General features: G+C 39.2%; 2 protein-coding genes and 1 long non-coding RNA gene across 3 annotated transcripts in view; 2 read left to right on the top strand and 1 right to left on the bottom strand.

Annotated features, from left to right (window-relative positions):
• Positions 1–1,381, bottom strand: part of ANKRD6 (ankyrin repeat domain 6) — a 92,094-nt gene extending 90,713 nt beyond the window's left edge. Inside the window, exon 1 of the mRNA XM_068184054.1 lies at positions 1,168–1,381. The gene's annotated coding sequence lies outside the window, so the exon portion shown is untranslated. The remainder of the gene's footprint in view (positions 1–1,167) is intronic.
• Positions 13–19,816, top strand: RRAGD (Ras related GTP binding D). The gene is made up of 7 exons (XM_068184065.1): positions 13–310; positions 6,819–7,114; positions 7,530–7,729; positions 8,707–8,821; positions 14,719–14,861; positions 16,623–16,771; positions 18,632–19,816. The coding sequence occupies exons 1-7, from the start codon at positions 163–165 to the stop codon at positions 18,781–18,783; spliced, it is 1,203 nt and encodes a 400-aa protein (XP_068040166.1). The 5' UTR covers positions 13–162; the 3' UTR covers positions 18,784–19,816.
• LOC137470563 (uncharacterized) lies at positions 8,828–14,712 on the top strand. Its single transcript, XR_010997129.1, has 3 exons — positions 8,828–9,805; positions 9,852–12,117; positions 12,176–14,712. It is a non-coding gene; the product is annotated as an uncharacterized lncRNA (long non-coding RNA).
• Positions 19,817–27,790: the final 7,974 nt, after the last annotated feature.

The following is a 27,790-nucleotide window of genomic DNA, read 5'->3' as shown; positions in this document are numbered from 1 at the left end:
CCCGCCCCGCCGGCAGCTGCGCCGCGCTCCGCCAGCGCCGTGCGGGGGGAAGGAGGGGAGCGGCGGCGGCGGGCGCGGCGCCAGCGCGGGACCTGCGCCCCCCGCGCCCCGAGCCTGCCGCAGGCAGAGGGGCCGCGGAGCCCCGCGAGGAGCGCGGCCGGCATGAGCCAGGTGCCGAGGAAGCTGCCGGAGGAGGAAGAGGGGGACGAGGAGGAAGAAGAGGAGGAGGAGATCGTGGGCTTGGCGGGCTACGCCGACGGGGCCGAGTCCTTCTCGGACGGCGACGCGGAGAGCGGCGGCGATGAGGCGTGTGAGTGCTGCTCGCGGCGGCCGCAGCGGCACCGGGGGCGGCGGGGAGCGGCTGGGCGGCGGCCGCGGGGCTACGGGGGCGGGGGCGGGGGCTGCTCCCGGAGAGCCGAGGGGCAGCACCGGGCTCGGAGGGGGCTGCGGAGTAGCGGCCGGCAACGAGTGCGGGTGTGGAGTGAGGCGGGGCGGGGGCCGGGGCCGGGGTGAGGCCGGGACGGTGGCGGGGGACGCAGGGCCGCCGCCAAGAGGTGAGGTTTGGCGGCCCGCGGATGTGGGTCAGGGAGGAGGCGAGGCTCCCCGCGGGGTTTGGGGCACGGGGGGAGCCAGGGACAGCGGTGCGGGGAAAGACGAGGCGTCCAGAGGGAGGGCAGGCCCATTTGGGGACGGGGTTGGGCACTGGGAGGCCGAGCGGAGCGAGGATGCTGCGGAGGTGGCCATGGGAAGGGCCGGGACGGGGACTGGGTGCTCGGTGGGTCAGAGGGTGCAGGGAGCTCTGAGGAAGGAGCAGGGCAAGGCTGACAGGTAGCAGGAAGCGTTGGGAAAGAGAGGAGGCAAAGTGTGTGTGTGTGTGTAATTTTTCATCAGTATTCTTCAAGTCCGGGGTGAGAGTTATTAGTTATTAGAGGCCACAGCTTGCTGATGTGACCCGAGTGTGCCAGGGAGGTGGGGGGTTGGGTGTCACGCTATAAAAGGCAGCGGCCACACGCAGATCTGTGTCCGGGGCTGCTCGGCAGCTGCGAGTGTCAGTCCCACAGTGGCAGGCTCTGCTAAATGTCCGTCTGTCTGTGCTTGTGAGGAGCCGCCTTACTCACTGCATGTCCGTGTCAGTATGGATGGTGATGCTGAGAAGGACGGGCTTACCAGGAAAAGCAGTCTCATTCAGTAGAAAAAGGAAATGCCAGCTCAGAGCCTGTTGCGTTCATTCAGAGCCTGAATTCATTCTTCTGAGACATATTTCACAAAGGAGCTTGGAGAACTCTCAGTATCACAGGATAAAAAAAGAAGTGCTTTTTTATAAGAGCATAATAAAAGGCCACATGTTTTAAGTCTACTTTGATATTAGAATGTGGAACCCTTCTCCTTAAAGGCCCAGTCCTCCAGGCTGCCATGGGAGGTGCTGCATTGACTAATGTAATTTTGGGGAGTGGAGGAAGGTCAGTGCTTTGAGTATAAGCCTTCATGGTTAAAAGCTATAGGAATGTTAGACTTTAAGAGCTATAACTGAGACTAAATAAAGTCTTACTTGAACCTGCTAAAGAATTGCCTTCTTTTTGATGCAAAGAGAATAAATTTTAATGTGTTTCTTTAGTGCTACACTAACTTTGCATTTTCTGTAGAGAAGTAACCCATATATTGTCTTTAGACAAATTAATTTGGATATTTTTGAATAGGAACTTGTTAGATTGCTAAAAATTGCAATTGCTTCTTTATAGTAACACCAGAATATTGTACTTAACAGAAAAGAGCCTTTACATCCTGAATAGCAGGAGAAGGCAGTCCATGCAGGGACTACTTTACACAGGATTAAAACAAAATCCATTTTAACTGTCCAGATTCCCTGGTTTTCTGTTCCATTTTGAATTCTCTGGGGAAAGAGGCAGACAACATCTGAAACAGAGGGGGTTGGGATTTGGATCTGTGTTTTGTGTAACATTGGGCTGCAGGGCAGGGGGCTTTCCCCTTTTTTTTTTTTGTTCTCTTTTCCTGGCTCTGTACAGCAAGTAGTCCAAAATTTAGTGTCAGTGCCTCCACTTTCTACAAAGAAAAAATGAAAAGGGCACTATAAGAAGAATAGCTTCAATGCATGGCTGTTGACAGTGAAGAGAGAAGCTAGGCTTAAAAGTAAAAGCATAATTTCTTCTTGTAAGCACGCGGAAGATTTCAGAACTTCATAGTGGTCATCGGTCACCCTATACTGGGTTTATGTCTCCAGCTTCAGTGCTGAAGTCATTGTCCTTCTTTTACATTTAGGGTCATATTCAGAGACCTTAAAACGCTTAAATTTACATAAAGCATAGTCATATTTTTTATAGACGCAACTAAAAAGTGTTTAGAAGCAGGAAAGTCCTCTGCAGAGTGTCCAAGGAAGTGGCTTTAAGACATACCACTGCAGAGTGATAACTGCAGAGTGCTGCACTTGTGGCAGCATGGAACCTGGTCTTCTCGAAAAGACACTTCTGAGTCTTTTCTGTAGCCACAAGAATTTCCTTCCACCAGGTGTTTCTGCAATGTCTATGAATCCACAGTAGCTGAATAGCCTTCTTCATTGCATACAAGCTTTTTCTGTTAACTCTTTAGTCTCAGGCCATCTGTTAGCGTTGAAGATGTTCATTGCATGTGTTTTGTAAGGGCATTGTCTTGACAGCAATCTAAAGTGCTGCAAATACCACAGTCACAGCAGTACTGGAAGTGCTATAGGATTAATGGGTTTGAAGGTAAGAGTAGGAAGTTTGTGACTGCTACCTCTCCTTTACACAGAAATGGTTAAAACTTAATATTACTGAATTAGTGTGAGGGGGGGGAATCATCATTAGCTGTATTAGTTCAAAACTAGACTCAGAGGCTTGTTACCTTGCAGATGGTAACATAAGCAAAATAATTCCTTTTGCTTTTATGTTACTTGAACAGATGAGCTGTGATGGTTTATTTGGATGTTTGAAAGCTGGTGGGATATCCAGAACGTGGCATCCCCATCCCATACTCCCTCAAAGCACGGGTAGTCACCTGCTTTGACAATTAATTGCAATTGATTTGGAATTCAGGATCGGCTTTAAAAACTGTTTTAGTTATCTTTATATATCTAATAGCATAAAGGAGATACTAAAGTGTTCACTGTGTACTGGTGAGACAGGTCGGGACTGCTACATGTGGTTCTCATCTCCTCAGAGCTGTGCTCTTCTGCATGTTGCAATGCTTGCAAAACACACTCCATAGGCAAGGACACAGCTGCAGTTAACAGAAGTTTTGTGAGGAATTGAGTGCTTTTCTGTGAAAATGCTTTTAGGTTTGTTGAATTAAATTTGCAAATACTTCAAAGGAATGGCCTCTAACCAGCATGGCTTCTGTTCTTTATGGCTGCTTAGAAAAGCTGAAATATGAAGGGCTATTGATATGCATTAGAGTCTGGCATTTTACAACATTTACTCTTTGCAAAAGTGAATGAAGCAGGAAATGTGTTGCATCTCACAATAGGGAAAATTATCTTTCCCGTTATAGAACAAAGAAGAGTTTAGTGTTTCTCTTGGGCATATTATGATCTCACTCAGTAACCTAGTCTGGGAAGTTGCAGTGATACATCTACTGGCATTTCTGAGGCAAATTAAAAAAGGAGTTGTCATGTACTCCTGCAAAGGAATGTGGGCAGGCAATGCATCGTCCAATTCCTTTACATATAAGGTAATCTCTTAACTCTCTCTGAGAGGGAAGTGCTGTAGAAGCCTTGCTATCTTGTCAGGTTTGGATGATACTCTTACATTTCCCTGAATTTGAACTGGCAGGATTTCAAAAGCTAAGTAACAGTCTTACTAGCAGAAGAGCTGGTCTTCATTCTTCTCATCCCTAATTCTGTTTGCAGTTGCAACTGTATTTTTTTAGTATGGCTTTAATAGAAAGCAATTTCCTTCTATTAAGCATTATAATAAGTAAAAATCTAACAGTCTGGAATAATTTAATACCACAATGTAAAAACTCCCAAATTGTTTAAAATATTTCTTCAGATATGTGTAGGTTTTTACCTTGTTTCTCAAAGAAAAGGGAGTTAGGAATGTAGCTTGTCCTCTGGTTGTCTCATTAATGGTCAGAATCTTGGAAAATGCTGTCCACCTTCAACCAAATCTGAACAAAAGATGTCTCAAAAGTTATTAAGTTCCCACGAGTTTGAGGAAAACTGGCATTCAGAAAAGAGGAGAAAGCAAAATGAAGTGTCCTCAGAGGGACAAGTGAGCAGTTTTGTGTGTTCACTGTGGCAGCAGCTGGCAGATGGGTATACACAGAGTAGCCAACTGAAATGTGCTGAGCTCCAGATCAGCCACAGCATGTCATAGCTATAATTTGGAGGAGATGTCATAAGACATACAGGAGGAAGTTGGTGTTATTGTGGTGGGAAGAGGAAGGGGACACAAAGTACAAATCCAGATGAGACTTTGTAAGTTCAGTTGCATACAGAGCAAATGGGAGGCTTTTTATTTTTTTTTAGACATGCAATAAAGCCTCAACTTGAAGACTGTTCTTGACATGCTTTTATAAAGTCTTTATAAAGCTTTGAAAAAATTATTTTCTCTGATGGCAAAAAAACCAACAGTGTGAGATGAAGGACACACCATTAAATCTTGCATATTTGGTTTACTGACAAGACTGTACCCCCAAAACATCAAATATCTTTACATCATCTTAGAGCAGATGTTAATTGTTCTTCTGGAGGTGTGAAGTATTGTAGGCACATGTTTCTCCTAGCCACAGGAGGTAGTACCTCTGTTCAAGCTGATGGGAAGAGGAGCATGGTAGAGGATGGCAGAGGAGCATGTTGACCTCAGATTCTTACTTCCTAAATTTGTTGTGTGCAGACCATCAGAAGTGGCCATTGCTGTGTTGATAGGATGAAATTCTTACAGAGTTACCTATGCCTGCTCTGCCTGAAAGCGTTTCCTCTGTGCACTACTCCTGCCTGGCAGTGTTCATGTGTGATAATTGGTAAGACCACAGTAAGTGGTAATACTGCCAATTACCACTTTCAATTGTATTTGAAATGGACAGGATCCCTCCAATTATGAGTTGAAAATTTCTTTAAGTAAGTCACTGGTTACACGGACCTGCACAGAGTGGCACAACCTCTCACAAGCCAGTAGATGGTGCCAGGAGATGTTTTATGCTAACACTGCAATACTGTCAGTTTGAGAAGCCCTCCTTTTCTGTCACTCAAATTTGGGAGGCACAAAGAAACCTGGACAAGGTTCTGTACCCTCCTGGCAGACATACTTTGCCCCTGTGTTTCTGAAAGCTGTGTGTGAGACTTCAGGCACACAAGAAGACACAAGATGTCGTCACCACCCCTGGGTGCAAAACAGGCTCCTAGGCAAAGAATTCCTTTAAGCTTTCCATCTTTTTTTGGCTGATAAGACTATGTAATAAATTGGCAGGTTCGAATTGTTACTGAGGTTTCTTGTTTTGGATTTTCATATTTTGGGAGTAAAGCTGACCACGTATGCAGGGCATATTCAAGAATGATGCATATGAATAAATGTGTGCCAGATAAATATTGCAATTCAAACCTTATCCCAGCAGAAAAAAGAAAAAGAAATGCAATTATGTTGTGCTATGAAGTATAATCTTAATAGTCTGTAGTGCAGTGGATAGGAGAAGGTCTACCAAATCTCCCTGGATAGTATGTTTAGCCTGTTGTGTGACCAGTATTTTAAACCTTACCTTTGTGTACTGACTTCTGAGTTGTACTCTGTGGATTTAGCACTGGCAACTCTTTTTTTTTTTTGCGCTGCTTATGTTTGACACTGCAGAGTCATAGAGGTATTTCAAAGCTTTTTACATATAAGGGCAGTGCTATTTCACCTCAGCACCAAAGGACATTTCAAAGTTCTAGGACAACTAAATGCAGAAATTTAGACTGCTTTAGTTGTTTTGATTAGAGATACCTGAAGCTAAAGTGCCTACAGGAATGGATAGCTATACATTCGTGTCCTTACAGATATAATAGCATAGTTTACTGTTGGAACTACCTGATGCTGATATAACTGCATCAGCACCAGAAAAAGTAGTGCCAGTTTCAAACTGGGGTAGGTAACACAATGAAACCCCTGTGCTCCCAGGCTTTGTTTTGCAAATAGGCAGATGATATGCTGTAATCTTATTTATTGGATAACAAACCTTTACAGATTGTAACACAAATTACTGAGCAGCAGGTGAAATCCTAAGCACCTTAGAAAAGGACTCCTCATGAGCTCAGTACTGTAAGCAACATAGAAGCACTGTGTGCCTGTTGAGTTTAACTCTTCCTGTAGCTCCTTGCATGTGTGATTTCATTTATTAATTTATTTATTGGTTGATTGATTTTAGAGAAAGGAAGCTCTCAGGTAGAAAGGTCATGCAGAGGTACTTAACAGAGTCTTACTCTGTTCTTCCAGCATCATGATGTAGCTATCTGCTGGAAAGGGTATTTTTTATCAGATGATACTCTTTTAAAGGAGAATATATGTGGCATAGTGTTAATTTGAGTAAAATTAGGTATTTAAAGATGTCTATGTGTGATAACAGATTTTTCACATACAACTTCTGCAATTTCTGTCTTGGAGGTGAGAAGTAGATTTTCTGATAGTATACCCTAAGGGGCAAATAATTCAAGTCAAAATGCCTGTATCACTGCTCTCTAAGCTTAAACATTGATAACATTTGCATAAATTAATATAAAAATTATGAAAATAAATATCAAATGCATGTTATCTGGCAGTTACTAATTATATTGCCATAGTATATTCCTTTTCTTCTTGTGTGATTTTATTCAGTTTTGGATTTCAATGATCCCTTCAGTACTGAAGTTAAGCCAAGAATCCTGCTCATGGGATTGAGAAGAAGTGGAAAGTCTTCCATTCAGAAAGTTGTCTTTCACAAAATGTCACCGAATGAAACTCTCTTCTTGGAGAGCACAAACAAGATCTGCAGAGAGGATGTTTCCAACAGCTCCTTTGTCAACTTTCAGATATGGGATTTTCCTGGGCAAATTGACTTCTTTGACCCTACGTTTGATTATGAGATGATTTTCAGAGGCACTGGAGCACTGATATTTGTTATTGATTCTCAGGTAAAAAAAAGGGGCTTTAAGCTATTTTTTTTTTCTTTCTTCAGCAATAGACAAATGGGTTGGAAAGCACAGATTTTTTCAAAGCAAATAAATAATCTACATCACAAACACACATTAAAAGAAGTCATTAAAACTTAAAGAGCTGCTTGGCTATTTTTAATCTCTCTCTGCAGTGTGTTCGGAAGTTAACTAATTTGTTTTAACATCTCAAGGTTCTTGCTCAGATTCTTAAGTGCTGACAGCATGAGATTGGTGCACATGCTGGATGTAGGCTCAGGCTTCTACTTATAAAACATTAAAAAAATCAAGCTGTTGTTGAGCTGTAGTACTGTTTTAAAATAAGTATCATAAAATATAATATATATATATATTTAAATACTTTCCTAAGTTGTAGCTCTTCTTTTTCCTTTACTAGGATGATTATATGGAAGCATTAGCTCGGCTGCATCTTACTGTGACCAGAGCCTATAAAGTGAATCCAGATATCAACTTTGAAATCTTTATCCATAAAGTGGATGGTTTATCTGATGATCATAAGATTGAAACACAGAGGGATATTCACCAGAGGGCAAATGATGATCTTACAGATGCTGGATTGGAGAAGATTCACCTCAGGTGAGAAAAGTTGCTGTGCAGAGAATGCTAAAGAGGAGAGCAGCTTATTTGACAAGTTACTATTTTCTGTCCTCTTGAAGTAGCAGGCAACATGCTTTTGATATATGGAGGAAAGGGATAATTAGAGATACTGCCTTTGACCTGAGCCAAAGTGTCCTATTTCTGATTGCTGTCTTGAAGGGAAAGATGGAGAGCTGCTTAATAACAGATGCCAGACAAACAAGCCAGAATCCTATCAGGTTTTGCTGCAGTTGCTGTCTTGAAATAAGTTGGCTTGGACAGTGACAACAACCAGTAGAGTTCCAGGCCATGGTGTGTATATGCCACCACATCACTTTTGCCTTTTTTGAAAGCTCTGTGCCACATGGTCCCCTCCCAGTCATTCATCTTCACTGCTGCAGGCTGCTTGGAGCTGCTTGGGAAGACCTGTGCTGAATCTTTGCCTTGTGTCTTCTGGTAAAATGGGTTACTGTAGCAAATGGTGACAAGTAGGGGACTTCGCAGACTGGGAACTGGAGCACATCAAGTTGTCACGGCTTTCTTAGCACTTTAAAGCCAAGTACAAATATATTAAAAAAAGAGGCCTGCTCCATGAACGTGCCAGCTCTTTAGAGCTCTTAACTACTCGACTGCATCACTGCACTGATAAATCGGTCCACAGCTTTCAAAAAGTAGATCACAATAGGCATTCTCTGTAATACTCCTCTCCTGAAATTTGATAAATATTTTTGTAAGAATACCAGCATGGGAGTTGCATTAAAAAGTTCTTGAGTTCTAGGTTTCACTGTCTAGGCTGGGTTTTTTTTTTAATATAAAGTCCTGTGTTTCAATCATGTCATGATTTTTGATCACAGGGGGTAATTGCATTAGTGTAGGCACTTAATGTCTGACAATATTTTATTTCACTCATATTATGAAAGGTACATCATATTCACAGTATGTGGCTAAAAGGAAAATGTGGTGACATTTTTTTCCAGCTTTTATCTGACAAGCATATATGATCATTCTATATTTGAAGCATTTAGCAAAGTGGTACAGAAACTGATTCCACAGCTCCCAACACTGGAAAACCTGCTTAACATCTTTATTTCAGTAAGTACTTACTATGTCCTTTGTCTGTAGATCTGGCTGTGTCCAACATGCATGTTCAGTTACTCTGTTCACTGCCTTCGAAGAGATCATGAGCAATGTGAACTCTCAAAGAAATTATCAGAACTTAGTTGAAATGCACCTCCATGCAGCTTGGCATCATTTCCATGTCTATTAAACAGCATTGATAAGCTGCTGAGATACTCAGAGTATTTCCTGAGTCACATAAAGTGGGTTAGCAGCCATCACTTTTCTGCTCATAACATCAATCTGAATGTTGCAAAAGTCTGTGCTGCATGTATTTGTTGAAATTGCACTTAAATCTTATATGAATAAATATTTAAAGGAGCATAATCTAGTCTGATCTCATATGGGGAGCTGTCTGTAGTGCTTCCCAGAATTAATTTTACTTTGTATTGGAAGTTTACCGAGCTTAAGAAAGTCTTCTTGTGTTGTGAAATTTTTAGACAGAGTCCACCACAACTTTCACTGCTTCCATAATTAACTCTGAAGGCCACTTAGGGAGTTTTGTATATCAAGTGGTTTGTTACCACTGTGGAAGAGTTTGCTTGCTCCACTCTTCCTGTATGTCTGATCCCTTCCTTTCCTTTCTGCTGGTTCTGACACTCACCTGTTCCCTCATGGGGTTACTATACCATGCACTTATGTACTGTTTAATTTAGTTAAAAGCAGGTGATGGACAAGCCCAACATGCTCTTGTTCTGGCACAAGGTAAGAGATGGAAACATGGAGCAGTGAGTGAAGGGGAGCACAGTGAGTAGGTTGTGAAAAGGGGAAACTCCCTATTTTAGTGGTTGTTATATCAGGTTATAGTGGCTCCAAAAACTGCACCCTTTCTCACAATATTCTAATTTTGTGCTTAGCATCTAGTACTAATTTCTGAAGCTTCAATTTCCAAGCAAGATACTTTGTTGTGTCTTCTTGTGTTTTTGACATAAGAAATTATTTAATACCATTCAAAAGCCTGTTGATATTATTAGATAATAATAAAATATTATTAGATAATAATAAGATAAAATTAGACTTCATGGTTTCTCAGTGTGAAAATAGAGAGAGAAATTGGATGTGAAAGGGAGATATAGGAATAGAGGAAGGTCATTCCAAAAGTTATTCTCTTACTATTAAACAGCATATTTATACTGTTTCATAATGAATAGTTTGCTACAAAGATCTGTTTCTTCCAAAACAGCTGGACTGTATACCAGTTATTATCATGTAGACTCAAAACTCTATGACAGAAAAGTAATGAAGAAATTATGACAACAATTCTAGAGCATATAGATAGTGGTTTTGGCACACAGTCTTACAGAGAAAGCTGGTTGAATAATAGTATTCCCTGTGCCAGAGTCATTCCAGTCACTCTTTGTGAGTTAGATTTCTGTATGGAGTCTCCTCAGTGTTTGGAGTTGGTGAAGGGTTTGTACAGAATCTCCACATGAACTGAGCACAGGCAGCTTCCTGAATGACTGATGACAGTTGCTTGTGTGTCTGGAACACCTAGCTCCAATCACACCTACAATATTAGGTATAGTTTGTAAGGAAGAAAAAGTATTTCAAATAAATGGGATGTCCAGAAAAGTGAGGGAGGCGTGCTGTTTCCCCTGTTCAGTATGGGAAAAGTCTCGGACTGTTTCTTTGCTCCAGTTTCTAAATGACCTAGGGCCATGTGTAGCTGCATCACTATGTCCTCGGCATGGTTGCTGTTTTTAGAAGTAACTTCTGTCTGTAGACAGAGAGACTCAGAATGATTATTTGCAACCACAGGAAGATTAAGCATCATTCTCCCTCATACAATAAGTTGGGGGGTGCCTCTTTACCTTGGCAACTCAGTAAGAACAAATTTTGGCATGGATTTTGGTCACACCTTACCTCAGGAAGCCAGTGTGTTGGATATCAGGGCGTGGGTGTATTCGTGTTCTACTTTAGAGTTTGCAGCATTCACGAGGAAGTGCTTTCATTTATGCCACGGAGACTTCCAACACAAAAAGCTGATGATTACAAAAATAGATCTGTGATCACTCTTAAGTTCACAGCAGGTTTTTTCCCAAGGTCATAATTCCACAGTGTGTGAGCATGTTTGAGGAACCATCAGTGTGATGATACTGCTTCTCCATTCTTTAATGTAACAGCTTGTAAGTCATTAAATAACTGGCACTAAAAATCCACATTAATCTTACCTGACTAACTTACCAGCTTCATATAGAAGGATGCCTGTTTTTAATTACTGTGGCCTTATCAACTAATCAAGTTGTGTGTCATGGGAAAGCGTATTTTCATTTGAGGGTTGTTTGTTTTGAGGGATATTAAAAAGTATGTATTAAGACAAACAATTATTATAGTAAAAATAAAACTATATACAGTTTTGATCATTTAACGATTTAAGTTTTGTAATCTGTAAATTCAAATATAGTGATAAAAATTAATTCATTAAATCTGCTGTGTGATGTAAGGCCTGTTTAAATAATTATCCAATATTCATTACTAACTGGATGTGACTGGCAATATCCTCTCAAGTTCTTTTGAGAGTTGCTTTTTAGGGCCAAATTCTGGCTTACTTTCAGAAGACAGAAAAAGATAGGCCTGCTTACCTATCCTGGGAATTGGAGGAATGCTACCACTTTTACTGAACCCGTTCTATTTAAGTAATAGAAACTGTCTTCTACATCATCACACCCCATATAGTTGAGAGACATGGTTTGAATTTCAAGTACCTCATGGTTTTCACCTATCCAAAATAAAATCTCATATATTCATTGCAGATTTTTCACAATGACTCTCTTGGTTCAAATTAACCATGGATATTCTTACATCAATTCAGAGTGCCTTTAGCACATGTTGCATCTTTTCTGCAGACTGTAGGGTTGTGTCAGAGAGAACTGGTGTTTATTCAGACCCTGCTCTCATTTAATCACTGGCAGCCTTTCACTCAGTAAGGAACCCACCAGCTCCAGTAACAGAAACAGTTGATTTCTTATTGTAATTTTCCCTAAGCATTAGTGATGTAATGTCTCTTTGAATAATACTTTTTATCCACCTTTTCCTGGTTTTTTTATGACTTGTTATTATTGTTTCTACAATTTCTGTTTGGGTTCTTTTGCGGGCTAGGGGTAGCAGGTGGAGGGTGGAGTGTTGAGTAGTTTCCTCTCAAAAATTCTGGGAAATCCTTTGACTTTTTGGTTACAGTTGTACTAAAAACCCTGGCAAATGAAATATTTGAAGGCATGTGGGTAAATTTAGTGCTTACTACTCCTGGCAGTCCATCCTACCTTTTCACAGAGGTTTCTGTTACCATACAAAGTTACTACTCCTGGCAGTCCATACTACCATTTCACAGAGGTTTCTGTCACCATACAAAGTTCTAAAGAAGCAAATACGTGCAGTTTCTTAGCACGTCCTACCACAATGGATCAGTTGCAATTGAAAACAAGCACGGTTTAAGTTAAGAGGCCAATTTCTGCCCTTAACCAGCAGGTGTAACTGCTGGCACGGCAAAATGTCTCAAGAGGTTCATGGCAAACGTTCAGAAAACTTTCTTAACTGTCACTGCAAGTACAGGCAGGCTGCAGCACCTGGAGCTTTGAGATGAAAAAATCACTTCTCATTGTTAAATGTTAACTATATTGTCATATTAAGATGTCACTGGCATCTTAATAATTTAAAGTGCATCCTACCTGTACAGCTGAAATTGTTGCTATGTCTCTCTTTTTATAATACAAAACTTTGTAATTGACTTCTTATGAATGACACTGCAGGGCTCAAGTTTCAGCTTCTTCTGTCTGAAATGACTTGTATTTTCAAATACAGTTTTGGCAATGAGTTACAGCTATGTACTTACATGATATTTCAAAAGAGTCTTGTAATTAATCTTATTTGACAGCATCTGTTGAACTGTGTGAGGTGCTGTCAGAATTACTATTTGAAAAATAAAATTACAGAACTCCCATATGTTGCCAGAACAACCAGCATAAATATGCATACATTTTTGTTCTTTGTGCTCAAAGAACATAGACTCATAGAACCCTGTAGGCTGAAAGGGACCTTTAGAGGTCAGCTGCTGCTCAGAGTCAGGCCAGTTACAGCAAGTTGGTTATGGCTGGGTCCAGTTCATCCTGGACTATCCTTTGTGCATTTGGAAGGATAGAAATGCTACAAACTCTCAGGTCAGCATGCTCCCAATCCTTCACCACTCTTCTGTTAATTTTTTTTCTTGTATCAAGTCAGAATTCCAGCCTGTGCCTTTTGGCTTCTGTCCTTCAACATTGTAACTCTGAGAAGAGCTACAGATTCTGGCTCTGGCTTGTCTAAACCAGAGAATACCTTTACATTAGGTATTTGTAGATAGCAATGAGTCTTCTCTTCTTCAGGTTGAACAAAGCCATTTCTCTGAGACTCTCCTTGTACATTCTGTGCTTCAGCCCATTTACCTACAGTATCCACAGTGTATTCTTTGTTTTTAATATTTTTTTATTTCTGATTAACTGAAAGAGGCCACTCAGTCTTTTCCATTATGAAATACAAGAATTTTACCTCTATACTCTGTTGTTACTAATGGATGTTTGCAGCCTTAGCTCTGTGTGCAGTGATGGAAGAGTGATGCCACTTTAAGAAGAAAATGGCCAAAATACTTCTGGCCATTGTTCAATAGCATATATAGTGTTGGAAATTTTTCTGCCTATTTCAGGAAATATGGAAAGCAGGAGAGTCACTTTAGTTACTTAACTATGTGTTAAATAGTTGACTTGGAAAAGAAGGAAGAAAACATTGAAAAGTTCTGTAACCATACAAAAGAAGCTTAAACTATTAAAACTTGTGATTTTTTTGGTGGTTACAGAACTACCGTGGCAGCAGTCCCAAACCATGTTAAAATGGGAATCCCATGTATGGAGACAGTTCAGTTGGATGGAGAAAATTGCTTGTCTTCCCATATAGATGGATACTGAAGAGTATTTTATAGCTTGTGCTTTAGTAATACTGGAAAATTGCCCTTTTTCATGCTGGGACAGCTGTGCAGGTGTAATCCTTTGATATCAGCCTGCAAGGCTACTGTTTTCAGTTAAGAAGTACTTTTTTTTTTTTTTTTTCCAGGAAGCAGGGGTTTAGGGCAGTTTACCTTATCTACACAAAGCCTAAGAGCTAGCATTCCTGGCTAGCTTCTCTGCGCTGTGAATACGATACATCTCCAGTAAGGAGAGCATCTTAATCAGCTTGGCAGGATCACAGGAACATAGCTGTCATTATTTTAGCAAGCCTTAGCATTTTAAACATGGCTTTAACTACCAGTGCTACATGAAACCTGAAGGTACCATCACAATGCTGATCTCTCTCCTGTGATCCTAAAAAATATTTTACAGAACCAGACAGTAGAAGAGCTACAGACTGCAATGAAAAAAATTATTAATTTCCTTGGAAATCCATTCCTGAGCACTACTGTCTTCTTTGTTCATCAGCGTTTTCTTTCCCTTCTTTCTATCTTCTCGTATGCCCAGTTAGAATAACTTTAGATTACAGCTTTCTTTTATGTCTGTTGCTACAATTAAAACACGAAAATCTTGAACTTGGAAGTTTTTTCTGCACCCCCCTTGCCCTTCCTCATTTTCCACTGAAAAGAAATCTCTTCAGGTGAAGAAATTTGGGAGTGTCACTTGGCATTATGTCTGCTCAGAGACAGAAACTGTTGGAAGGTTTGTGAGCATTACGGTTTGCTACAAATACAACAGTGCTGTATGTACAGTTCTTTCAAAATGAGCTTAATTGCAATTTAATTTCTTTAGCCTAGACTTTTTGTATAACAGGCAAGTAAGGGAACAGAAAAACTTGGGGTTTATTTGAAAACATGGATTCCACTTTATTTTTCTTTTTTTTTTTCTTCTCTTGAATAGAATTCTGGGATTGAAAAAGCATTTTTATTTGATGTAGTCAGTAAGATCTATATTGCAACAGACAGCACTCCAGTGGATATGCAAACTTACGAGCTCTGCTGTGATATGATAGATGTTGTGATTGACATTTCTTGTATATATGGGTAAGTAAATTGTGAATGTTTTCCATAAAGCTGTGTACTGAGAATCTCAAGAGCCTCAAAATTCCAGTGATGTAGGTAAAACAATAATGAGAATGGATAATTTGCCAGCATAGGGGAGGAGAAAACAGCTGGCTTCTGAGGGACTGATCCTTCCCAGCTACAAGCATTGTTCCCTGTTCAGTCTCTTTTGTGTGCATCTTCCTCTTTCTGTGCTAATAATTTTATTTGGAGGAAGAAGTCAGAAGAAACCAACCTAAAATAAAAGGAAACATCATCTTTTTGTTCTCTAGGGATGAAATCAGAAGGATGCCTCCTGTTTTAAAAAGAAACGGGGCCATATTTAGTTTTATTTAATAGCCAGTGGCCTCTAATAGCCTCAGAGAGTTGTTTCACTCTCACTTCAGTTCTCTGTCTTCTATTCCCTACGTGACCTTTCTGGTTTTTTTTCAATTTCCCCTTCTTGTACATGAGCAAGTGGAAATCTCCTGGGCTGGCATGTACATCTCATTGCAAGTTATGTGTTCAGTGGCTTGGCCCTTGGCCAAATGTAATGCCTGCCATTCCTGGGAAAGGCAGGGCACATTAAGAATTAGTGCACTAAGATGCTTACACTTGGAGGCCAATGCACAACGTACTTAGAGAGTGGTAGGCTGGGCTAGCTTTGCATTTGTACCCACTGTCAGACTTCTTGCACTCTTGGAGGAGGTACAAGGGAGAGTCCTGGTGCACATGTGCAATAAGCACTGGAACAATAAAATGTTGAATACTTAACCTAAAATCTCTGAAGTTTGTATATTCTACCGTGTGTTTCAGATTTTGGAGTCATCACTTGAGTAACTGTGTAAGAACTTGTTTTACAGAGGTATAAAATAAAATATGCTGATTTTTGTAAAGAGGAGGATTCTGCTGTGTAGTGCAAAAGAGTGTGCATTTAATAATTATCTGTACAACACCACCTGGGGGACTCTTTATTTACAAAATATCATTATTGCACTGTGGTTGTGTAGCCATTTAGCATTTATCACCAGAGATCCGCTTGCCATTTTTTAGCTACGAAGACAACATTACAATTCATTTTTTGTCCTCTGTTCCTGGAGCATCTGTGGAGTTTGCCTCTTTAATATATTATTGAGACTAATTGTTCTGGGTGGTTGGTGATAACTATCCATTTAACAGTATCTCTGTGTGCATTCAGGAATGAGGATAAAATTACAATGTTACAGTTTACAAAAACTGATCATCATGACACAGCATGTGTGAATGAGAAATCTCTTTTCATAGTATGATGTTGCAAAAGCCAACATCTCATGAGGAAAGTCTCATGATGTCTTAAACTATCAGTCAGCTGCTATCACTCGAGCAAGGTTATTGGCTTTGGAGTTATCAATACAGACCTACTGTTTCACATGTTTATGATAAGTCATAATATAAAACACTGATTAAAAGAAAAGCAGCCTTGTGGTAAATGGGTGGTAACTTACCGAGGAAAAAATAAGGTTCCAGTTCAGGCACTTGGCAATCAAACAATTGGATTTCTGGCCCCAGATCTAAGGTTTGCTGTGTGATGTGATAAATAATTTAATCTCTTTGTCTTCTTAGTTTACAAGTGTGTAGTTTGTAGAAGAGTCTCCCTGAAAGATTAAAATGAAGATTTCATAAAGTTTGAGAATCTTTGGTGAGAGAAGCTATGTAGCAGTACTTTTGTTAGCTAATGTGGTGTCTTACCTTTTCTTGTTTGTTTGTTTGAATACTGCTTTTTAGGCTTAAAGATGATGGCACTGGAACTCCTTATGACAAAGAATCAATGGCAATCATAAAACTGAATAATACAACTGTCCTTTATTTAAAAGAGGTGACAAAATTCCTTGCTCTTGTTTGTTTTGTCAGAGAAGAAAGCTTTGAGAGAAAAGGTATTTTCCCCTTTCCTAGTATTGCATTAATTTTCCCTTATGTTAGTGAGTTAATGAATAACTGAGGTTGTCATTGGGTGATAACAGTTTCTAACTGTATCGTAAATATTGAGGTAAGTACAGCTTGATAAAGCTTACATAACATTTTTAAAGGAATGAAAGTACTTGTGCAGGCATTAAGATGGGATGAAATCATAAACATATTTGACAACTTTCTGATATGAAAGCATTTGAAAGTTTACATCCAATGCAGTAAAGCTTCCACCTGCAACTGCAGACTGTGTCAGTTTATCTTGACTGACACTGATTTGTACCTGTTGATACCAGCATACACATTTGGAACAGCTTGCCTGCCATAACCAAGGGAAAAATTTTGAAATCGACTGATAAAATGTTCTTGCTTATATCTGAAAGGAGGCTTTTGAAAAATGGCATATTTAGGACCTAATCCTAATTAGGAAATATTTTGCAGTTAAAGTGCGTAAAATTTCTGTCATCTTTCTCACCCTGGTCAAACTTAATACTGAACCCTTAGTTCATGACCTCTCTGCTCACTGGCACAATGTTCACTGAGCTGCTGGTCTTTGTGACATGCCCTGAGACCAAAACTCAGCAGCAGAGGAGCAAGCTGTCATCTGGGCTCGTGTGCCCTATCTTGTGATAGTAATTTCACCAGTCAGTGTTGGTGTATTTGTGAACGCAGCACTAGAACTATGTCTGCTGGGCTGTTTGACAGCCTGTTGAGCTTTTGATAGAACTTAAACTGGTCAAATGTCTCTTCCATACCCCTACCACCTTTATTGCATATGAATGTTGGATGCAGTTGCTTTCTGTAGAAAGCATAAGAAGTGTTATTTCTGCATACTTACTAATAGCACTGTTTCAGAAAGACACCATGTTGAATAAACATCCAATCGGGATTGTTCATAACTGTGTGAGGTTGTTGTGTCTGCATAGTTGGGACACTTGGTAGCCTTCACTCTTCTGCAGTATGGTTCTGGTATTATAATGGAGATGAGATTTTATGCCTCATGAATTCCAAGTAAAATTTTGTAAAGTGTAACATGGTGGATTTAAGCCACTTAAAAATATGCATCTCCTGTTAGGGAAACTGAAATGGAAAATGCTGCAGTATTTGAGTTAAGAAAGCTTATGGCATTAATATTAAATGAGGTCATGAGCTCAGTACCAAAATTCTAAAATTATATTGTGGTATTACAGAATTGTAGCAGGCAGTAAATCTTCCAGTTGACTACCAATATGGCTTTACAGCTTTTCTGTGGGATTACATTCAGCCCACTTACATGGTAATGTTATCTGCCTACTATATAAGTATCTAATCTAACAGCATGTCTATTGTGTTGCTGTTTAATTACAGTGTAAGATGAAATACAACTGGCTGAGATTTGGTAATAGTTCTATTAAATATCCACTTCAAAGTTTATGTATTGTCAAAAAATGAATATTTCTTGATTAATAGGTGGTACTTCTTTTTATTGCAGTTATTCTGTAAAGCAGATTTCCAAAATGACACCATATTTTATGAAAGATTTCAGTTTTACTCCTAGTATACTGAGCACTTCTTCAAAGCCCTTTATTAAATTAAGGATCTGTTGTCTGCCAATGAACTTCTATTTGATTTCTCTTAAAACGTACAAGCATATTTATGCTTACTGCATTATTTGTATTTCTCAAATGTGCTTTTGCTTAGCACAGAAAAAAATTCCTGGACAGTTCGCTGAATGTGACCTCCAGACAGAGAGTATGGTATTTCACTAAACATAGAATATAAGCAATGTTTTCATTGCCTTATTTATATGAATGTCTTTATTAATATGTAAAACATTTGTGTCTCTGTAGGATTAATAGACTACAATTTCCATTGTTTTCGAAAAGCCATACAAGAGGTATTTGAAGTAAGAATGAAAGTAGTAAGATCTCGAAAACATCAAAGCCACCTGCAAAAAAATAAAAGACCCACTCCCAATGGGACACCAAGAATGCCACTGTAACTGAGGTTTTCTGGCAATGTGGCAAGCAAAGTTTTCATGAAGTTGATGTGACTTCTGCATCTCATTGCACTGAGTGAAGAGGAAAACAAACGGGACTGATGTATTATATGAATTTTTCCTGAACGTTCAGAAAGCACTGTTTAAATATTTTTATCCAATCAGTTTTTTTCATATAGTGAGCACTTTGAGCAAAATGTTGTATATATAAACATTGAGGTGAGCACTTGTAAGAATTTTATTAATATATGCTGTAAACCTTTTTCATGCCATATTAAGAAAAAACAGCTGTGACAGAAATACTGGGTACATAATTTGCACTTTTTCATGTTTTCCTTGTGGACTTGGACTTTGATAAACTTAGTTTTTATGGTGATTTTGATGCATGGTGTCAGGTAAAATGTATGCTGTAGTTTATTTACCTGCTACAATCAAATTGGTTAGTAAACAATTAAGAAAACTTGGTACAATGCCTTTTTAAATTTGTGACAGCTAATACCTAACATTCATACAGATCTAATTTCATATATTTTTCAATTTGTAAACTGAAGAATAATATTGAAGTATTACAGCAATAAGCACCTTACCAGGGATCGCAACTGGTAGGTAAATTTAGCTTTTATAAAACAGGCTTTTGGCCAAATTTCATCCGGCGTTCTCCTTAACACTGGTCATGCCCTCTCTTGGGTCTGGTTTTATTATTTACCTCAGCATATACCACTAAAATACCTTTCTATAAAGATGATTGTTTTGTAAAATGGCTCTATATTGCACTGGTATTTTTATAAAGCTTCAGAGGAGTATGTTGTATCTGTACAGCTGGATTTACATTGCTAAGTTTGTGTCGAGAGCCTGCACGTGTACAGTTGGCGCAATGAAGAATCTGTATGTATTTCCACCCTGGCATTCTGATGTACTGATAAGTCCTAAAGGTGTGAGCACTTGGTTCTGATTCCCTCTATCAGGGGTACTTCTGTGACTGAAATCAAGACGAGACCATTAAAATGAGGACTGGACAATCTACCTGCCATAATAATCAGCATACATCGCTACTTTTTATTTTAATATTGAACATGGGCAGACTTACCACAGGATCAGCCAGGACAGCAGAGGACTCTCAAACCTAAAAAGAAGTAACACTTACTTTCCATGTTCTGTATTCAGTGTTTTTGTTTAATTAGTGATACAAAATTATAATTTCTAGATGGAAGGGAAACACTAATTTTTACCAATTGCATGTGCAGTCTAATGGTTTTGTTGGTAGCTTTTGGGAGTGAGAAGAACTTGACCAGAATGGGAGGCAGCTTGCTGTACACCAGAAACAGGTAAGGGGAAATGTCCTTTATGCACAGCTAATCTGCCCCTAGCCAAAACAGCTCTGGAGGCAGGCAAGAAGATAGAACCAATGGCTCTGTCAAGAGTTGTGTAATAAGTAATGCAATTCTAGGGGATCAGGAAGGTAAGAAATACTGATAATAGTGAAAATCACTGATCCTGGTGCTGGTGTGAAGAACAGTCACAGTAGCTGTAGTTTGGTACTGTCACCACCCATCATCTTAGTTGAGGGCAATTTTTCTGACTAGCCCCTCAGTTAAAGTAATGCAAAGATGTTTTCAGAGTTCACCAAAGCAGTGATGGGTAAGAGACACCTTTTGGTAGCTTTCCAGTCCACGGGACTTCCATTGAAGGGCTGCCGTAATTTCTGGCCATGTGTTTGTCTTTCATTTGTTGAGATTCCCCCACTGGGTCACAATCTCTGTTCTCCCTTCACCCCACCAGGTGTAGGTGGCCTACATGGGACTAAGAACCCCTACCAGGCTGGGCCAGATTTTTTTTTGTTTTGTTTTTATGTGTAAATTATCTCATCATAGTGGCTATGGTATGAGTCATAACTAAATGTAGTTTCCATATACTTGGCCTGAGTTCTATGTAGCCATGCATGCCCTTATATTGGAGACCATCAACTTGTTTAAGACAGTGAAGTTGCCTCTTGTAGTCCCATCTAGAATTTGGAACAGACTATCTAGCATAATTTAGTGAAGGTGACTTTAGCCAACATAAAACTTCCAATTCAATATTATCAGAGTAAATGTAATTTTCATCAGATTACTTATGTTTCAAATATAAAATTGAAAGAATGTTAAAAATTCATTAGTTTTAGTGTTTAACTTCGGTATTTTCAGGTTAGGTGATAACTCATTTCACTTTTCAGTAATCATTTTCTAATGTTCTAGCTGAAGTGATTGAACACTGAGTGAAGCATGGAAGGTTCTTTTTACAAATATATTTTAAACTTGCTTTTACTTTAAAAATTATTTTAAATTTTATTGAGATTCTAGTTTTTATTTTAAAGAAATTAAATACCCTATGTGGTACAAGAGCCACTTAAGGCAGTGTTGATACACCTTTTCTAAAATTAGAAACTGTGGGAGAAGCAATTACTTTCCAAATAGTCCAGTATTTCTAAAGTACCTGATCCATGAGTCTCCATTTTTTATTTATCATTGAAGTTGACTAGAAGCGGTAAGGACCATTAATGAACAAGCCATGCCTTTTTAAAACACTGGTTTACAATAAACCCAAACCAATTTAGTATCCACTAGACATTTTAAAGTCAGGAGCTAGATAACTATAAATTATTGGTTCCAAGAACTTGTTATAGTTGAGGAAATCCCTGTAAGTAATTCAACAGGCAGCAGCTCAGAGTGTGTGAAGGGTTCTCTGAAGAGTTCAAATGCAACTTCGACCATGCACTGGAATGGCTATTTAAAATGTTACAATGCTGGAATATGTTTCTAAAATCTGGTGATTAGTGACATGCTGTGCATTAGCATGGAAGTGTAATTGACAGGAGCAAACTAGTCTGATAAAGCATAATTCAAATGGATCATTTTGAGCTCTCATGTTTCATGATAGGACAGGTTGTTTTTTTTTTTTTTAAACAAAAATTCTGTGGTTTCTTGCATGTGAAATTGCACTCCTGATGATTTCATACTAAGGGAGCTCATTCTGTGAAAGTACTGCAGCAATTTTTAAAAGAAATGTTGACCTATGAACTCCCTCCATCTTTATATGCATCATCAGATTAAGTGGAGGAATTAAAGAAAATAACCTGTAATTGTATACAGTAGCAACTGTTTGCTTTAGTGACATATTTCCTGTGCTGTCCTTTGCAAGTCATTGTAGAATATTTCTTTCTTAAATTGAACACTGAGGTTTTCCTGGTTTTGTACTGATAATGGACATGACATCATGTCATGATTTTTGTGCTGCAGCTTTGTCCTGTTAGATGGACAGATACATTAACACCAAAATTTCTTACTCAGATTCTAAATGTTTATCAATAGCTGCATGTGAATTTACTCAATTAGAGATAAACACATCAAATTCTCCCATTTCAGCTGTGAAAAATCAGAAATAAGCTTGGTTGGGAAGTTCTTTTGGGCTCCTTTTATATGGTGGCATATGGTTGACATCCCACTTGATTTCTCACTGTATTAATATTTGCATATTAGCTCATGCACATATCTTCAAATAGCTACATTTAAAAATGATACTAGCAGATTGCTGCTTTTAATTTGTTTTCTCCCTGGTATCTTCTGTGTTACTTTTCCCAGTTTGCTATCTCTGAATTTCACATTTTGCTGTAACCAGGTCTGACACCCAGTCTCCTTGGTTCCTGCCAGCCTATTCCCTTTGGCTTGTAGGCATTATGAGCCACAGGCTAGGTCTTGAGCTAAAACCTACTGAGTACAAAAAAATCTAAATTGTAAAAATCCATTACATGCTATTAACATCCCTAAAAAGACTCAATATATTTATGTAATGCTGGTTTGTATACATGCCATAAAATATGTATTCATATTGAAGTCAGATTCATGGTCAGATTTTAAACATTTCTTAATCACGTCCAGAACATATTTTAAAATTTTAAAAATATACAGATATATCCAGGACAAAAACCCCTAGTGCAGCAGTCTATCGCAATGTCTTTTGGACTAAACTAACATATTTTTGATAAGGTAAAAAATTTTCATGAGACTAGTCAGAGAAGATACTCTACTGAATATTCCCCTGAATACCTGGACCTGCTACAAGTAAGAGGGATTATTTATTTCAGGATTGCTGAGTAGCAGAAGAAAAAGAGAAAAAACCCATTGATGTCCTTTCTTTAAAAAAAAAAAAATCAAAACAAAAAAAACCCAAAAATAAAAACAAGCCATCAACTAATATGCACTAGCCTAAATTGAGAAGCACTGGGATTAGACACATGGATGAGTGCAAACATGAGAGGTGAGAACAAAAGTACCAAGTGGCCAAAGGTACAGCATGTAGGCCAGAACATTTCAGTGTATGCAAGCTGCCTTACACAAAGTGTTCAGGTTGGATGTTTGGAGGAATTTCTTCACAGAAGGGGTGATTAAACATTGAAATTGGCCGCCCAGGGAGGTAATGGAGTGATTAAACATTGGGATCTGCATCCCTGGAGGTATTTAAGGAAAGACTGGACATAGCGCTTAGTGCCATGGTCTAATTGACCTGGTGGTGTTTAGTCAAGGGTTGGACTTGATGATCCCAGACGTTTTTTCCAACTGAATTGATTCTGTGGTTCCATGAAAATGTAGACCAAGGAAAGATAATGGGCTTATCACAACAGGGTCAGCCACGGGGAGGTGGTGTGGGTGAGGTCAGTTACTCCACATGGTCCTCAAAGGTCCAAGTAATTGACAGGGAGCAACAGGACGGCATCAAAGCTGCCTTTCCTGTTATTGCAGAATCTACCCTTTGTGGTTTTATCTCCATTCAGTGCAAACTAAAAGCCATTCTAAACTGTGCTAAACTGAAGCATAGTGTCAGTACAAATATAAGTATAAACCATATGAACACATTCACACTGTCCTTAAATAGTGGCACTGGAGCAAAATATTTTGGTAGTTTGCAATTTTGGTAGTTTGCAACAGCCTCCAGCTATCTAGTGTGCTCTGCAGTTTGCATGGTGAAGAATGTATACCAGAGAAAATTTCTGCCATTATCTGTAGCTGCTAAAGATAGAGTAACTAAATCAGGGAGGTTCAGAGTTGTGAACAGCTGTCACTTGGACACAGCTTCAGCTTTGACTTGGGTCTTTGCACATGTCTTCCGGACCAGGAAATCATCTGAACTATTACAGCAATGATGCCAGAAGACTGTGAGTCAACTGGTTGCCATGATTCTCCTCATTCTTCAGGGAGTAAAGAAAAGGTGAAACATATGTCTCACATTGTGAAACATCTTGTTAGTTCACACTAACTCTGCACCAATGGTCCAGATCAGGCGCTCACTTGCTTCATCAATTAAAGCAATCTGGTAACTTCTTTCCCCAGTATCTTTCTTCATTTCTGAAATAATGCTAATTAAAAGTCAGCTGGCAAAGCCCCCCGTTTTGTTAGATGGTTGCCTTAGAGCTAAGCTTGAAGAACAGACAGTAATTGCTTTCCTGAGAGGCACCATCCATCTGTGCAATTGCTACAGAGCATTGATTACACAATGCCACGTTTGTTTTATCGATGAGGAGGAGGTGCACTTGTTGAATCCAGATTTACAAGGTCTGAATTCACATAGAGGATTTTAAAAGCTGAGACTCTTAGTCACAATGAGTACCATGATGATTTCTCTTGCAAGTAAGTCATATCTGTTCCCACTGACAATACAGGCATATGAATATTAGATTCCTTAATTCCATCAAGAGTTTAATTCAGCAGTCAACTGTCTGTATTGAAAGGCTAGCATTATAAATGAGGCAAGCCCTTCTACATTTTGTGAATTTGTAAAAGCAGGGTGTGATTGCTCTGTACAAAGAACTATTGTATTATCATACGCTTCTGTGATCGCAAACCTTCTCTAGAATAATTTGTACCTGAATTTATAAGACAGCCTACAAAGCATACAAACCCCACTCTGAACTGACTTTAGATAATCATCTAACATTTATACACTCATCTCATACAATTATACGACCTGCACAGAGAAATAAGTAGTAGTTCGGTGTCACATTACCTAGCATAATTCCCTGAGATTTGTAAGAACATACATTGATGCATCAGACCTTTGTGCAAAAACTGAACCCCTCTGTCACACAGGTGTTCTGCCTCCCAGAGAAAGAGGAGGTTTTGGGAGGCCCTCTTTGTGGGCTCCTGCTGGATTGCTCTTAGTGTGCATACTCCCAAATCTGCATGCTGACCTTTGTGATTCCCATTCCTACTGGCTGAGCTCCCTTCTTGGACCTTTAAAATCAGTTCTTCAAGGATCTTACCATTAAAAATAAGAGGCTATATTGACTGAAATGCTTGTAATTCTTCTAAACTGAGGGGAAATGCAGGACACATTTCTCTCAGGTATAGAGAGCTACATGCAGCTCTACATATACACATGTAAAAATACCTAACCAGGGTAGTCTAGAACACAGAGGACTTAGCTTAATCTCCCTTTACAGATAACTGAAAAATGCAGGAACTTTTAAAGCATTATTTTTTGGGTGTACAGCTAACATGTATTCCAGGCAAGAGGAGCTCCCAGTTCTCTCCATCAGCTATAAAGTAAGCCTCAGGAATCAGCTCAGAAATCCGTATCCATAGTTTGCAAGAGTTCAGCGTTCAGCAGAATTCTGCTATGTTTACTCTGACTTGGCCTTTCTTTCACAGAAACACCTTCTGTTTCTGTTTCATAGAAACACCTTCAATTGAAAAATTATTAATTTTATCAAAACTTATGATTGCCATTCATTTTGTAATTTTTTTTTTGCACCAAAAGGGCCTATATGCTACTTTACTATGAAGCTAGGTGGATCTATTAGATCCATCTATTAGATCCACCTTCCAAAGATAACTGGAGAAAAAAGTACACAATAAACATGAATAAAAACTTTCAGCACAGATTCAGTGTGGCATTAAATAAAAAAATCTTTGTTGCAGCAGTGTTCAGGCAAACTTTCCGTTTCTATGTGCTTCAGCTGAGCATGGTTATTTTTTCACCAAGTTAGATCATATGACAGGATACACAAGCTACATGAAGTGCTGCCAACATGTAGAATTTGACTGCAATTTTGCTACTATATTTGGTGTATGGCTTTAAAACCCCACAAGTTCTAGCACAAAATGGCTTTTTCCTGCAAAAGTCTAAACAAAAGGCAGATGAAAAATCCAAAGGGTATTTTTAACCAGAGGCAGGAAGAGGAGGGAGGCTGCTGCTTCTGGACTGGCAACGCTGACTCTGCAAGAGCTCTGCAGTGCCAGCTCCTTATGTGCCCCAAGCAGCTGCTGAGGTGTGGGGTTGGGAATTAATCCCCAGATCTCTAACTGTATGCTGACTACCTTGCAGGAATCAGCAGTTGCATCTGGCAGCATTCACATCCTGCAGCTCTGACTTTTAACTAATAGTACATTTGAAAATTAAAGCAGTCTTGTACTGCTAGCTCTGCACAATACCTCATGGCAATTCCCCCAGCTCCCAGCCAGGCCACTCTGTAGCTTACTTAAATGGGGAAAATGTGCACCTCCTTTCAGGGTATTTCTCTTGCTTTGAGTTTATTCAGCTCATTTTCAACAGTGCTTAGCTGGCACGCAGCTACAGTGACTATATATCTTTTAGCTGAAAGCCAAAGTTTCACATTAACTGTAGGTGTTTCCTCCTTGAACTATATAAAATGACACTGTAAGTGCATCCAAGGGTCAAAGGCCAGAGCCCAGAAGGCAAAGCTGAACACCACATTATGCTTAACCAGTTCACAATAAGTACCACCTGATACTATTCACGTTATAATACAACTTCAAAAATTATCTTCAACCAAAATAGATTCCAGAACTTTTTACTTGGAAATCCAAATTTCTGAATGGAAAATACCTCTCTCCTACTTTGGGGAAGGGCATGATTTAGTGACAGATTGTCCCAATGCCCTTCTCCATCTGCATAGCAAGGTGGCTCTGGAAGACAAGGAAAGATACTTATGACAAAAATAGTTTGTGAACCCAACAGCCAGTGCCTGCAGCTTGCCATCTCAAGTGGTCAGATCAACCATTCTTAGCTAGAAATGCTGAAATGTCACCAAGAGTTGTTGGCCATTCAGGTGCTTTTGTTGTAAGAGGGAACTCCAAGGTCTGATGCCATCTTTTCCCATCTCTATACGTAAATGACCCTTTATATTTATCCATAGTGCTTTGTCCTGTAAAAAGGAGAATCACTTTGTCCCTTTGAAAATTTTGCTAGCTTTTCAGAAGGAGTAAAGTTGCTTTCTTTACTTATTGCTGTTACCACATCACTGTGCAACAGAACAGGAAAGGAAAGACTAACACGATGTTTTGTAATACTGAAAAAGAACATGATGGGGTGAAAAATATGTACCTACTCAAATGTTTTTATTTACAGCTCCTTGTCATTGCTGATCAAAGTGGGGAAAAGAGAACTAAGAGACTTAAACAAAAAATTAATTTGTAAAAGAGTATTATGAAGTATATAGAAGTAAAATGAAATTAAGAACAATTAGTTTCATAGATTAAATTAAGGACAATATGACCTAGATATAAGCTTCAAACTTATGCTGAAGAAAAGTACGTAAGAGGTTGTTTCTTCTTTACAGTTTGTACTGAAACAAAAGGAAATGGTGACTGCTGAGATGCTGTCCACTTTAATTTAGATATTCTCTTAGCTATATGTTCTTAAAAGTTGCATCCCAAGTGTATTACACCTATAACCAGGTGGAAGAGAAACAGTTGTAGATGTAAATATCTCTGTGTCACTGTGGTATGGCAAAGGTGGCAATCAAGTCAAGCTCTTGCTGATAATTCTTGCCTAAAATAATAACCATTGACATATGACGCCATTTCAGTCTTTCATGGTCCTGAAAACCAACAAACAAGATGCTACTAAGTCTTACAGTGAAGTCTGTTGGGCGTGGAGTGTCTTGGGTCTGTGGGTTCCTGGAAGCCCCTTTTCCAAGCCCCCACCGAGTTTTCAAACCCGCCGAGGCCCGGAGGCA

This window comes from Anomalospiza imberbis, chromosome 3, assembly GCF_031753505.1.
Source record: "Anomalospiza imberbis isolate Cuckoo-Finch-1a 21T00152 chromosome 3, ASM3175350v1, whole genome shotgun sequence".
NCBI classification, from domain to species: Eukaryota; Metazoa; Chordata; class Aves; order Passeriformes; family Viduidae; genus Anomalospiza; species Anomalospiza imberbis.
Note: the sequence above shows the minus strand (reverse complement) of the source record. Positions and strands in the feature narration are given on the sequence as shown.